The sequence below is a fragment of the Garra rufa genome, chromosome 15 (assembly GCF_049309525.1).
Source record: "Garra rufa chromosome 15, GarRuf1.0, whole genome shotgun sequence".
NCBI classification, from domain to species: Eukaryota; Metazoa; Chordata; class Actinopteri; order Cypriniformes; family Cyprinidae; genus Garra; species Garra rufa.
The window spans coordinates 45,683,780-45,698,056 of NC_133375.1; the positions used below are offsets into that span (position 1 = coordinate 45,683,780).

At 39.3% G+C, this 14,277-nt stretch overlaps 1 protein-coding gene across 3 annotated transcripts in view; it reads left to right on the forward strand.

Annotated features, from left to right (window-relative positions):
• The window catches only part of spats2 (spermatogenesis associated serine rich 2), a 29,232-nt gene extending 20,944 nt beyond the window's left edge, over positions 1–8,288 (forward strand). For all 3 annotated transcript variants that reach the window (XM_073819655.1, XM_073819657.1, XM_073819656.1), the window contains exons 12-13: positions 2,263–2,417; positions 7,156–8,288. In XM_073819655.1, coding sequence (XP_073675756.1) covers positions 2,263–2,417; positions 7,156–7,404 — 404 coding nt within the window. In that variant the 3' untranslated portion in view covers positions 7,405–8,288. The remainder of the gene's footprint in view (positions 1–2,262; positions 2,418–7,155) is intronic.
• Positions 8,289–14,277: the final 5,989 nt, after the last annotated feature.

Below are 14,277 nucleotides of genomic sequence, written 5' to 3' on the forward strand. Positions count from 1 at the left end.
CAGTGTTAGGTAGATTGTTCCAGAGTTTAGGCGCTAGATAAGAAAATGATCTGCCGCCCGCAGTTGATTTTGATATTCTAGGTATTATCAAATTGCCAGAATTTTGAGAACGCAGCGGACGTGAGGGACTATAATACGATAGGAGCTCGCTCAAGTACTGAGGAGCTAAACCATTGAGGGCTTTATAAGTAATTAGCAAGATTTTAAAATCTATACGATGTTTAATAGGGAGCCAATGCAGTGTTGACAGAACCGGGCTAATATGGTCATACTTTCTGGTTCTAGTAAGAACTCTAGCTGCTGCATTTTGGACCAGCTGGAGTTTGTTTATTAAGCGTGCAGAACAACCACCCAATAAAGCATTACAATAATCTATCCTTGAGGTCATGAACGCATGAATTAATGTTTCAGCATTTGACATTGATAGCATAGGTCGTAATATCGATATATTCAGCAGGACAATGATCCAAAACACACCAGCAAATCCACCTCTGAATGGTTGAAGAAAAACAAAATGAAGACTTTGGAGTGTCCTAGTCAAAGTCCTGACCTGAATCCTGTTGAGATGCTGTGGCATGACCTTAAAAAGGCGGTTCCTGCTGGAAAACCCTCCAATGTGGCTGAATTACAACAAATCTGCCAAGATGAGTGGCCAAAATTCCTGCTCAGTGCTGTAACAGACTCATTGCAAGTTATGGCAAACGCTTGATTGCAGTTGATGCTGCAAAGGGTGGCCCAACCAGTTATTGAGTTTAGGGGGCAAACACTTTTTCACACCACTGTAATGTACCACATGTGCCAGAAAGGTTACTTGTAGACAAGGAAAAATTCAAAAATTTTGAAATAGCATTTTAATCTGCTAAATCTGTAATGCGCTAAATGTTCTTCATGTATACCTTTATAACATTAACGTTATGATTTTCTGTAAAGCTGCTTTAAAACATTGTGTACGGTGAAATTCACAATGTACATTTTGACTTGTTTTTATGGATGTCAGCTTATCACATAGCGAAAGTCTTATTCATATTTATAGCTTCATCAAGCAAAGTGCTGAAAATTAAAATCAAAGAGGGTAAAAGAAGAATTAAGAGTAACAAAATGAAAGTAACTGAAGAGCAGTGTTGGGTGTAACTAGTTACTCAGTAATTAGTTACTGTAATTTAATTACTTTTCCCTTAAAGTAAAGTAAGGGATTACTCTTATTTTGTTCTGTAATTTAATTAGTTACTTTTTATGTAATTGTACTTTAATACTGTGTATAGACTGTAGAACATTTATGTACAATACAATAGTGAATTTAACATCAAAATGTAAAGTCTAACCTGAAAGTGTGTGCTTTTTATGTACCCTTCACACTTTAAATGCTTTAAAGTGTTACCAGTATTCTTATTAACTCTCCAGTGTTCAATTCTCACTATTAACTAGTTGGTTATTAGCATGGATATTACTGGGATATCGGCTGTTGATTATTACTTGCAGAATAAGGCATTAATGTGTTTCAAGACCTTATTCTAAATCCTTAATCCTACTCAAATCTTAAACTTAACTACTTTATTGGAGCCTAATCTAAAGTGTAACCAGACTCATTTATGTAGTTATCTATTTATTTGAAAGAATTAAAAGAACTTATTATTAAAGAACTTATTAATTAAAAGAACAAATCTTTGCATCATTAACTTGTCAAGGTTGATACAGGATTTAGAAAGTAATTGGTAATAAGTCATTAAATACTCTCTCCAAAAAGTAATTTGTACAGTAATCTTATTAGACTGTTGAAGATGTAATTAAGAAAAGTGATTCATTACTAGTTATTAGAGTAACTTACCCAACACTGCTAAAGAGGAATAAAATACTGATTAAATAATGAAATAAAATGTCATTCTGCCTATAGAAATGCTAAAAAAAATCCAAAAAGATTTTATATGAAATCAAAGCATTTACAGTAGTCAACATTTGAAGTGGATCAAAAAGGTTCATCGTAGTTGTCCTAAGGCAAGAATGGGTTTTGTTTTAGTTTTAGGACAACTTTGAAAGGTTTTGGTCCACTTCAAATGTTGACTATTGTATTTTAAGGCCCTATATGTGAATTCTGCAGCTGTCAGCTGTGATTGGACAGGAGAATATTGGGTTAGCTTTCAGTCCTTTTGGGGGTCTTTGGGCTGGAAGTTTTTCTAAGACCTGGCAACCCTGAGCGTGACTGTGGTCATTTTCATATAAATGCACATGAAGTGTTCAGATGACTGACTGTCTGTCTTTCTGTAGTCTATCATCCTCAGACCAGTTACTCCAGCCGTTCCCGTTGTAGCTCCACCTCTTCCTCTGTCACAGGCTCCGCCCCTACCAAAGCCCCGCCTCCCTCTGAGCTCCAGCATCAGGCCTCCGCTTACCCCGGCCGTCCCAGCGTGCCCCACAAACAGGTGACCGATCGCACGCTCATTAGGCCTGTCGCGATAATCAACATATCCGCTTATCGCACAGTATATGTACATGTCCTCAATCATTTTTGGTGACACAATATATTGCCCATTATATTTACATAAAAATGAATGTCATCATGTCTTTTGCATTCCACGTGCGCCTGTGTCTTTTGCAGCTTCTCGTACGTAACGTGGTGCAGTTATGAGCTGCTAGTTTAAATTGACAAGAAGCTTCATCTGCAGATATGGTCTTGTTTAGGGGTCTGTGCCTCTGACTGCTAAGTAGGGATTGTGTGTTTCAGCAATAGTTTGCACCCTTCATTTACAGAGAAAAGAAGCTCAGGGAAAAATCTGTAGATGGGGAAATTTACTCACCCCCTTGTCATCTAAGATGTTCATGTCTGTCTTTCTTCAGTCGTAAAGAGATTGTTCTCCATATAGTGGACTTCTATGGTGCCCAGAGTTTGAACTTCCAAAATGCAGCTTCAAAGGACTCTAACCGATCCCAGCCGAGGAAGAAGAGTCTTGTCTAGTGAAGCGATCGATTATTTTCAAAACAATTAACAATTTATATACTTTTTAAAATTAATAGCACGCACATCAGTCTCAAATGGGTGCTCGACTAAAAAGCAACAAGTACAAAGTAAAGTGTAAAGTCGGCAACACCAAAGCTCCAAAAATATCAAAAATGCTTATTTTTAAAACAACTTTCGCATAGCGTATGTGACGTTTCGCAGGCTGTTCATCAGACAAATTGAATACTAATGTGCCACTCTTTATAGCTCCAGGTGATCCAAATCACAGGACCAAACACCATGTTACTGACCAATACATCAACAGCTGTAATAAATCTACACACACAAATATGTAAAACTATGCAAAATACAACAATATTGTTATTAATATACACTTCAAAAAATGCTTTTCTTGATTTTGTACCTGCAAGTATACATCAAATTAATTCATTAAATGAAATTAAATGAGTCACACCCAAACCTTTGATATATTATACACCTTAAGAGAAACACACACCCATATATATAGACACAATAAGTTTATGACGAATACCAAAATCTTCATTAAGTCCTCTAGGGCAGCGGTTCTCAATTCCAGTCCTCGAGACCCACCGCTCTGCATATTTTGTGTGTTTCACGCATCGCTTCAGACGTTTGTTCTATTCCAACGTTACTGCCCTTCGAAGTGGACATCACAGGATATTCCCCCATTATTCATTAGTTCGGAGCGAGCGTATGTGTTCCATTTGAAGGTCATTAAAGCGTTCGAGACGTAAATTTTAAATGTATTTATTTACAGATGCATTTGTCACACTTCTCTAAGTTTCATCTGTGTGTGAAGACGCTGCATGCGGTAACGTAGCGCAAATATGTGAATGAATGTTTCGAAGTGTCGTAAACAGATTTCCCCCGCTCAAGGAGCAGGGAGCAATGAACACTGTGCAGGGACCGTGTCAATCAGGCGTGTTAACTAAGAGAGACATGCAAAATATTCAGAGCGGTGGGGCGCGAGGACTGGAATTGAGAACCGCTGCTCTAGGGGGCGACGTGTCTAAAGTAAAAATCTAAAAAACCTCACGCTGTAAAAGCAATTTACATTTTTTCAGCATTACAAACATTTTTGCCGTGTGAGGATGTGTGAAAGTTGATGTGAAATTACACTGTAGACAGTTACCACATCTATGTTTCCCATGAGGTATTTTATTCAAGAAGTGAGGAGCCGGTTTCAAATCCGCTCTGACTAAAATATTTCGAAGGTTAGGTGTTTTTTATACACTAAACAAGGTGGTTTATGGAAACGTTTCTTGAGACTGGGATCACTCTCTACAATATGCCAGTGTTTTAATAAAACGTTATTGATATCCTTAGTAACACAGGGTCTCTGCGGATCCTTAAGTATTAAAACGTCTTAAATTTTAAGGTCTTAAAATGTATTAAATTTCGCTAATTTTCGATGGGTGGCATTAAATTTCATCAGGACGGTATTAAATTCAATTTGTGCCGAATGAAAGAATATGTTTGGAGAGAGATTTTCCCATGCTCGTCCCTGTCTAACAAGACAGTAAAATGGCACAGGCATAACACATTTAGGGGGCAGTATTTTCCCTGTAGTCAAGTCAAGTCAAGATTATTTATACAGCGCTTTTTACAATACAAGTTGTGTCAAAGCAACCTTACAGTATTAAAATAATAAAATAAAATGTCAAAAGTGCAAAAGTTCCATATTGCAGCAAAGTCAAATTGGGGAGGACTCATCTGGTTCCCGTGGCCTTGTGCCGGTGGCCGTTTAGGGTAGGAGTTCTTTCTGATGATCTGTCTCTGGGGCTCATCTAGTTGACACGGTATCCGCTGACATTCGGCTGTAGGTGTTGATCCACCTCTTGGTACGGACTGGATCCGGGGGACTGCAGTGACCATCTGATCTGGATACGGACTGGATCTGGTGGCTATGGTGACCTGGGAATAAGAAACAAACAGACTAATATTAATGTAGATGCAAGAGTTCCAAGTTGCCACAAAATCAGATTGGAGAGGACTCATCTGGTTTTGGCAGTCTTGCGTCGATGGCCATCTAGGTGATGAGGTCTTCACTGATGATCTGTCTTTGATGTGGTCTCTGCTGACATTCAGGGCTGTAAAGGATATCTCTGGGTGCTGATGGGTACAGACTGGATCCGGGGGACTGCAGTGAACGTCTGATCTGGATACATGATCGGTGGCTACGGTGACCTCGGAATAAGAAGGAAAGATACTAATATTAGCGTAGATGGCATTCTTCTTCTGATGCAACGAGTACATCAGGTGTTATAGGAAGTGTCCCTGGTTCCGGTTGACCTAAATAATGCAGCCTAACAATCCTTTAACGGATTTGGATTGTGAAATGTATTAAGTGTAGGCCAGGTTAAAGAGATGTGTCTTTAATCTAGATTTAAACTGACAGAGTGTGTCTGCCTCCCGAACAGTGTTAGGTAGATTGTTCCAGAGTTTAGGCGCTAGATAAGAAAATGATCTGCCGCCCGCAGTTGATTTTGATATTCTAGGTATTATCAAATTGCCGGAGTTTTGAGAACGCAGCGGACGTGAAGGACTATAATATGATAAGAGCTCGCTCAAGTACTTAGGAGCTAAACCATTGAGGGCTTTAAGTAATTAGCAAGATTTTAAAGTCTATACGATGTTTAATAGGGAGCCAGTGCAGTGCTGACAGAACCGGGCTAATATGCTCATACTTTCTGGTTCTAGTAAGAACTCTAGCTGCTGCATTTTGGACCAGCTGGAGTTTGTGTTTCCACTGTAGGCCCAGTGGAAACAGACGAAGAAGTATTTCAGGGTGGCAGACGCGAGCCAAGATGGGCAAGTGCAGGTTCAATGATAATTGGCTCGAGGATGAGAAATATCGCGGCTGGTTACAGAAAACGACAAAATACAAAGCGCGTTGCAGACTTTGCAAAAAAAAATGAAACTGGGAACAATGGGCTGCCAAGCCCTTGACGCACACATGAACGGCGAGAAGCACAAGCGCTATGCCGAAAGTCAGGCAACAACTGTCCCCATTCAGATGTATGCAGCATCGGCAGCTACTGCAAATCCAAACGCTAACGTTACGCCTGTCTTCGGGGCCCAGTACATTAATCTCATAACATCTTTTATTGCACTTTTAATTTTGCAGTGTAAATGATGTAATCTGACTGCTAACAGTCATATAGAATTTGATAAATTGCAATAATTTCAAAGGTGATGCATTCATTTCAAAAGTAAAAAAAGGCCTTTATAAAGGTAAATCAAATATGCAGATTTAAGATGTAAAAGCTAATGGAGCACTGATGAAAATATTGCTTCAGAATAAATTGTTTACTTCACCAGATATCTCTAAGTGGTACTTTTATGGGGACATTTGTGTGGAATAGTGTCTGCTGATATGAAAAGTTCACTGTATATCGTAGTAATAAATATAATATGACAGCCATGAAATTGTTTACTTTTTACATTAAACACATTAAATATTACATATGTGACCCTGGACCACAAAACCAGTCATAAGGTTAAATTTGACAAAACTGAGATTTATACATCATATGAAAGCTGAATAAATAAGCTTTCTATTGATGTATGGTTTGTTAGGATAGGACAATATTTGGCCGAGATACAACTATTTGAAATCAGAAATCTGAGGATGCAAAAAAATCAAAAAGACTGAGAAAATCACCTTTAAAGTTGTCCAAATTAGGTTCTTAACAATGCATATTACTAATCAAAAATTACATTTTGATATGTTTACAGTAGGAATTTTACAAAAAATCTTCATGGAACATGAACTTTACTTAATTTCTTAATTATTTTTTGGCATAAAAGAAAAATCAAAAATTTTGAACCATACAATGTATTTTTGGCTATTGCTACAAATATACCCCAGCGACTTAAGACTGGTTTTGTGGTCCAGGGTCACATATATGCATGTAATGTAATGTGTATTTCCATTACAGGTTTAGGTCTTAAATTTATGTAAGGTGGTATTAAAAAGGTCTTAAATCATACATTTCACTTGTTCATATCTGCAGATACCCTGACTATGCAAAGGTGAATACAGTTTTCCATTCTATGGTACCTTTAAAATGACAGTAATATTGCAATTATTTGTAGGGCAATATATGGCACAACACAAACCGGACTAGCGCTGCTTGATCCTGACGATGGTGAGCTGAACTGCCGTTTGTCTCTTGCAGATTTTCCAGGGCAACAGGCGCATCATTCACGGTTACCAGGGCAACCAGCGGTATAACGGAAACACGCATCCCGAGCGGAACCCCGGCCGAGGCGGCTACCGTTATCAGGGAGAGCGCAGCCACCAGAGCGACCTCAACTCCCAGCCGACCAACAGCACCAGAGGCTCCTCGCACTCCTCAGGCTACCGCTCCGATCGACCCGCCCACAACGGGCTTCCTCAGAGGCAGCCGCGGACCCACGGCCCGTGATCTCACACACACACACACACACACACACACCGCTGTCTGATGAAGAGAAAGTCAAGTTTACATCCGTTGAGCTGCTCTTCACTCTTCTGTCTTATTCTTTTACACCCGTCTGTCACATTAGAGTTCAGTGTTAGTCTCAGTAGTTCCTGTGGTGAGTGTTTGCTCGTGGGCTTCCTCTTTCAAACGGTTTAGAGTCGAGGAAAGCGGTTCTCGATGATCAACACTAAGACGGCAGGCGGTTTGTTCCAGCGGGCCCCGTTCGGGTGCTAAAGCTGGAGTCTTCACGCTCACGATATACCTCACGCGCGTCCGCTCTCACCGCCTCATTTCACGCCGCGCTGTTCTTCCGCTCTCACCGTCTGCTCCCTTCGGCCTTCCTGAAATACTCCGGCGGAAAGCGTCCGCATGCCGGGATATCGGATCAAAAACCGTCTGCGCGTTCGATCGGGAAAGCTCTTTCTCTGCCGACTTCGAATCCGTCTGTGCGTCTCTCTTTTGTTTCCGAAAGCTTTGTCACGGCGATCAGCTCAATCCTGTATATATGTAAACTATATGTATAATGTTTTGTAGCCTCCGGCCATGTATGTAGTGCGATTTATTATTTCTCTGAATCGAGCGACTTCTGTTCTTCCTCGTGTATAGAGAGAGACTCGTTTCATTCTTTTTTTCCAAAACGATCTGAGACCGCTGTAATCAAGTGCCTTCAGTCATGCGCTTTCACCGTCTCGTTCCTCCTGCTCCGGTTCGGACCAAAGACATCGGATGCCGTCGCCTGCTCCTGTCATGCCAACTGCACTTGCAAACACTCATTGTCTTTCTCGCTAATCGGCCTACTTGCTTTTCCTTTATTATAAATAAAGAAGGATTGGTAGCAAATGCTCAAACTGTTTGCAGACTCTGTTTTTCCAGCTCTGCTGTTGGTCAGAAAAGAAATTCTTGATCAAGTTGGTCTTTTTCTGAGGTTTGTAAATCAATCGCTTTTCAAGGGTTAGTTTACCCAAAAATGACAATTCTGTCAATAATTACTCACCCTCATGTTGTTCCAAACATTGTTTGTTGTATTAGGCAATTGAGGATGTTTTTGATGACTCTCCTGTAGACAGCAAAGGGTCCTACCACGTTCAAGACCCAGAAAAGAACCAAGATGTTCGACAAAGTAGTCCAACGGTGTCCAACTGCAGTTTTACGAAGCTATGAGAATACTTTACTTTTTTGCGCAAAAAACAGAAGTAAAGACTATTCCACATTTTCATCTCTACTGCGTCACTTGTGTACCACGACGGAAGCGTGTGGCGGCGCTGACCCTGATCCGGCCGTTACGGTGCTGAACACATACGTCGTGCCCCGTTTACATGCGGAGAAAGACGCTCGCTGTATGAGAGCTATTGGTCTGTGTTAGCGCCACCACACGCGTGCGTCAGAGTCCTCTTGTGAATGTGGGCTTCGAGGGAAAGCGTGGGCACTCTGGTTAAAGTTCTTAAAGGGATAGCTTATACTCAGAAGTGAAATTTGAGTCATTTGCTCACCCTTACTTTTTTTATTGTAACAAAAAGAGAAATAGAAACACACATCCTGCACACTCGTCCAAGTAATGCCGATTAATAATATTACAACCCTTGATTACTAGTTTTAAATGTATAAAGGACCAAAACTGAAATGAAAAAAATTTAAAACACTGAAAAATGTGGAGAAAAAAATCTGTAATAACCCCATTTACACTTTTTATCTAACAACGACAAAATGGGTACAATAATTTTCCCCTTTTGTATTGATTGCTTTACACTTAAACCTATAGTCGTAGCCTAATGGTTAGAGAGTCAGACTTGTAACGGGAAGGTTGCGGGTTCAGGTCTCAGGTCTGGCAGGGATTGGTGTTGAGGGGGGAGAGAGTAAACGGCGCTTTTTTCCAGGTTCAATACCAGACTGAGGTGAGACCCTTGAGCAACCGGTCCCCAGGCACCACAGCAATATGTCTCCACTACTGTATTGTAGACCTGCAGAGATGAGTTCCAGACCTAATCACACACAGGGTCATCTGCTAAAGGATGTCTTCAGGATTGTGTTTTGAAGCAGGTTAGAAATACAATTTGTGGGTTTCCTTGGATTAAAAATACAATGCAATACTGCCACTGTGAGGACTATTGGTATAACGTTGCTTAAATCTCTCTCCATAATCCACGGATTGCTGATTAAAAACTAAGGCTTGCTTTTACCTCCAACTTCAACCAAAAGCAGCTAATCAAGATCTTCAGGAATAGTCTAGAAACTCTTTGTTTGTAAGCAGGGTTGAAACTGACACGAAAGTGTGCGGCGTTGTTACGATTCAAGCTTTAAAGATGACTCAAACTGAATTGTAATACATCTTCATAAACAGTAGTCAACATTTGAAGTGGATCAAAAAGTTAATCAAAGTCGTCCTCAGACAAGATCTTAATACAACATTCAGTTCAAGTTTATTTGTATAGCACTTTTCACGATACAAAACGTTGCAAAGCAGCTGTACAGAAAATGTAGGTTTCTACAGTATATTTAGTAGCTTACTCGTGGTGACTACTGTATGTCAAGTCGATGTACCTATGGCATAGATGTTAAAATCCGTAATGGTGTAATCAAACAGAGGATGAACACTATTAACAGTAATGATTATGTGTTGCAATCAAACTTGTAGCAGAATCATGTAGTGCTGTATGTTGTTTCAGGGCTGGCATCATCTGGTCTCGGGTATTCTGAATCCAGACCAAAGCTTGAAGAAGTACTTACTAAAGTAGTAATATGAAGTATGAGGAAGATAGTTTGAGTGCCCAAGGAGTCTTCAAGGAGCACAGATGGATATTTGCAGAAAATAGTCCTGGGGTCAGAAAGACTTTATAATGGACCGTGATTGTATTTTTTTCCAGCTGAACGCTGATTTGAAAGAACCGTCAAAACAAAAACGGATCACTGAGCACAAACAAAGGTTGTGCCATGACTGCCCCAGTTCTTTAACCTGAACCCTACAGAAAACTGAAGAGGAGAGAGTTCAACAGAGAGCTGGGAATCTAAAGGGTCTGGAGGGAATCTGAAAAAAAAAGGCTAATCTTTTTAGTGAAGTAGTAAGTAACATGTCATTAGCTATTTCTTAGGTAATAAAAAGCTTACCGCTGAGAGATGGGAAGAGCAGTGTGTTGTTGTGTGCTGTCGTGTACAGCATCTGTAAAACAAACAGACTTAAATTACATCCGTCTGCCTCCATATACTGCTGCCTCCAAGAATATAACAGGGCCCGAATTCACAAAACATCTCAATAGAAAAAAGAACCAGAAGAAAATCTCAAAATCTCAAAAAGAAAATCTTAAAAATAGTGGGCGTGTCAATCCAAAATTTAGGACTCCTAAATTTTTGCTCTAAGAGTATTTCACAAAGTATTTTATCATTAAAACTAGCTCCTAGATCTGTAACACATTAGGAGTAGTGAAGAGGACTACTCAGTCACTAAGACCAAATCACAAACTAGGCCTATCCTCTCGGCTGAAGAAAAAAAAAACAATCATCACAGAAATTCTAATTGTTTTCACTACAAATACCATTACAAATATTACAAACCACTTTTAGCCATTAAAGCATTAATAAATGGTTTCCTGTACTGTTTTGGTTTCCATTAGGATTTAGTGGTTTTAACAAGCCACCACTAGGCACCATTACAGTTACCATTAAAACCAATATGATTTCTATTTTAACCAGTTTAAAAAAAAAAAAAAATTGTAATGGTTTCCATTTTTTTTTTTAGTTTTTTATTTTAGCAGGACTAAAATGGCTGTTGCCAGCTATCTGCCTTGGAACTTAAACATTTTAGGAACTTGTTGCATTTACTGGCACACATATGTTTTCCTACGCATCTTTTTTAGTTTTGGAGGTTATCCATACTCCAAATGTTCCTTTGATTATATCCTTGTTTTCATTAACAGGTTGGGTAAGAAGCTGTTCTTGAGTCCAGTTTGGTTTTCTTTTATGTTTGCATGTCTTACCATCAGCTGTGGTTATTCTAGTCGGTCAATTAAAATGTTGTTTATGCATATCAGCTAATTGTTTATGAGAAGCACACATGCAAGAGGCTGACAATTAGCTGAGCATATACTTGTTTAATTATTGACACTAATGGACATTAGTGGCAACATTTTTATTTTTAAACCTTTATTTGAATATGACAACATAATATCCCTCTACAATATTTCTATGAGTAAATCTCTGACAGAGACCCCTCCCCTATCAGCCAATCACAGTGTGCATAGTTAATGAGCCTGCTGACATCATCCGTAGCAACGAGGTCAACCCCGCCCCTTACTCTTAGATTAAGATTTCTCTCTATTCCTGAGTAAAAGTTAGTCTCAGCTGCTTTGTGAATAGGTTTTAAGAGAAAACTCTCAGCTAAAAACTTTTACTGCTATTTAGGAGAACTCTTAGTGCTAAGACAAAATGTTTTGTGAATACTTGTTAGGTGTTCTCCAAACTCATCAGGCATTATAGGACAGACCCATGGCTGTAAAATTGCCAAAGGTAAAGTATTGTATTGTTAAAAAAGTATTAAATAAAAAAGGGTGTTTGGCATCTCAATGTTCATACTATCCGTCCTATATTAGTATGTGAGATTACAATAAGTGTGTCCCAAAGCATAGTATGCTGAAAAGAGTATATTGATGGTCTACTATTTCAGGTCGAATTTTTAAAGTGTGGATCCGTGCACACTCTAATGGCTAATATTGCCCACAATCCATTGCACTTTGGCAAAGGACTAGGTCCAGAACTACAAACAAGAATAAAACGTGTTAAAAGCATGGCAGATGTGCGCGACCAGTGGTTAGGTAGAGATGTTTAGAGAAAAGGGTTTAAGTTTCTAATAATCAACATTTAACCTGGTAAAACATATTTATTTAATGTTATCTGTGTTATATTTAATCTGCAACAGCAATGTGAACTTTTATAAACACCCGTTTGGTTGTTAACTTTTAAATGCGTCATTATGCAGAAAATATGAGTATCGGCATTAAAGACCCGCCAATGGCAGATCAATGTGCTACTTTTCTCTCCAATACGGTAGGATGTTAAACTAAAGTAAATGTGGAGGATGTTCATTCTGACCAGTTGATCTACAGGCCAGTTTACTGTGACAGGGTAAAGATGCAGTTGTGGATGTGTTAGTATGTCCCAAAGCTGGCCTACTCTTCTACTACACACTCAAAAGTGTGTACTTTTTCTTCACCAAAAGAGTACATACGTTAAGGGCGTAGTATAAGTATGAACATTGGGATGCAGGGTTATTAGAGAAGAGCTATTCTTTATTATGAGCTTTCTCTTTCTCTCCATTTTACTTCAAATGAAGGGTAGGGTCGTGTGTCTGGAAAAATGTTAAGAGTAGCGATGGGACGTTTGACACTGAGGCTCCGAAGCCTGTTTTACTCTATTGAAGCGGACTGGTTCAAAAGTCTATGTTGAGGCTTGAATCAGATCTCTGTGATCATGTGACCGATGACGTTTGCGGCTTCAGGCGTCACAATAGGAGTTACGTCCGACTTGCTCAGACATCATGCTTACGTGAGCCAAAAAACTCGAGGTGAGGCGTCTGTGTCGGATTGAGCTGTTGGGCGCAGTAGCTCTCCACCGACTGCGCTGACCAAAAGCATGATGGGAAACGACTGCCTGACGACACAGCTTAATGCTCATTGGTTCATACAACTGTGACGTTGCATTCTCTTCTAAAATGTTTTATTTTTAATCTAATATCATGTGGTTGTGTGTTTAAATTATGCATGAATATTCCCAAACACTATGGGATTGCTGTCATATTTATATAAAAATTCAAAATAGATGTTTGTATTAAAGTAAAAAAATGGATGATAAATACGCCTTTCGTATGGAATTAAATAGCAAGCACTTTGAGTATCTTGTGCATCGCATTTATTTTCATATAAAAGCAACAGAGCTGAAATGATGATATGTTTATCAGCAAACAGCAGGTGAGTGTGAATAACGCGATATCCGCCTTTAATCTCGTAGGCCTATGTGTTCCGCTTCCAGCGCTCAGAACTGTCCGTCTTAAAGGAGCAGATCACTTTCAGAACAAGAATTGACAGATAAAGTACCCACCCCCTTGTCATCCAAGATGTTCATGTCTGTCTGTCTGTCTGTCTTTCTTTAGTCGTAAGGAAGTAATGTTTTTTGAGGAAAACATTTCAGGATTTCTGTCAATATAGTGGACGTCTATGGTGAGTTTGAACTTCCAAAATGCAGCTTCAAATGGCTCTAAACACTGACAGTCGAGGAAAGAAGGGTCTTATCTACTGTAGCAAAACGATTGGTTATTTTCTAAAAAAATATATATTTATATACATTTTAACCTCAAATGCTCGTCTTGTCTAGCTCTGTGTGTACTCTGTGTAGAGATTAAAAAGTATATAAATTGTAAATGTTTTTAGTAAATAACCAATCATTTTGCTAGATTAGACTCTTCTTCCTCGGCTGGGATCGTTTAGAGCTCTTTGAAGCTGCATTTTGGAAGTTCAAACTCAGGGCACCATAGAAGTCCATTATATGGAGACATTCCTGAACTGTTTTCCTCAGAAAACATAATTTCCTTACGACTGAAGAAAGAAAGACATGAACATCTCGGATGACAAGGAGGTTAGTACATTATCTGTCAATTTTTGTTCTGAGAGTGAACTCCTCCTTTAACTGCGCTTATTTCACTCCTCTCCTCACTGCAGCCCCTGCTCTCACCTTTATTTTTAGGCGAGGCGCATCTCAAACCAGCTGACTGAAACACCTAAAGCCAGAAGACTGATTCGAATCTTCATTCATTATAAGGAGATGTAAAATATGAAAGTGGCTGCTATAACTGCA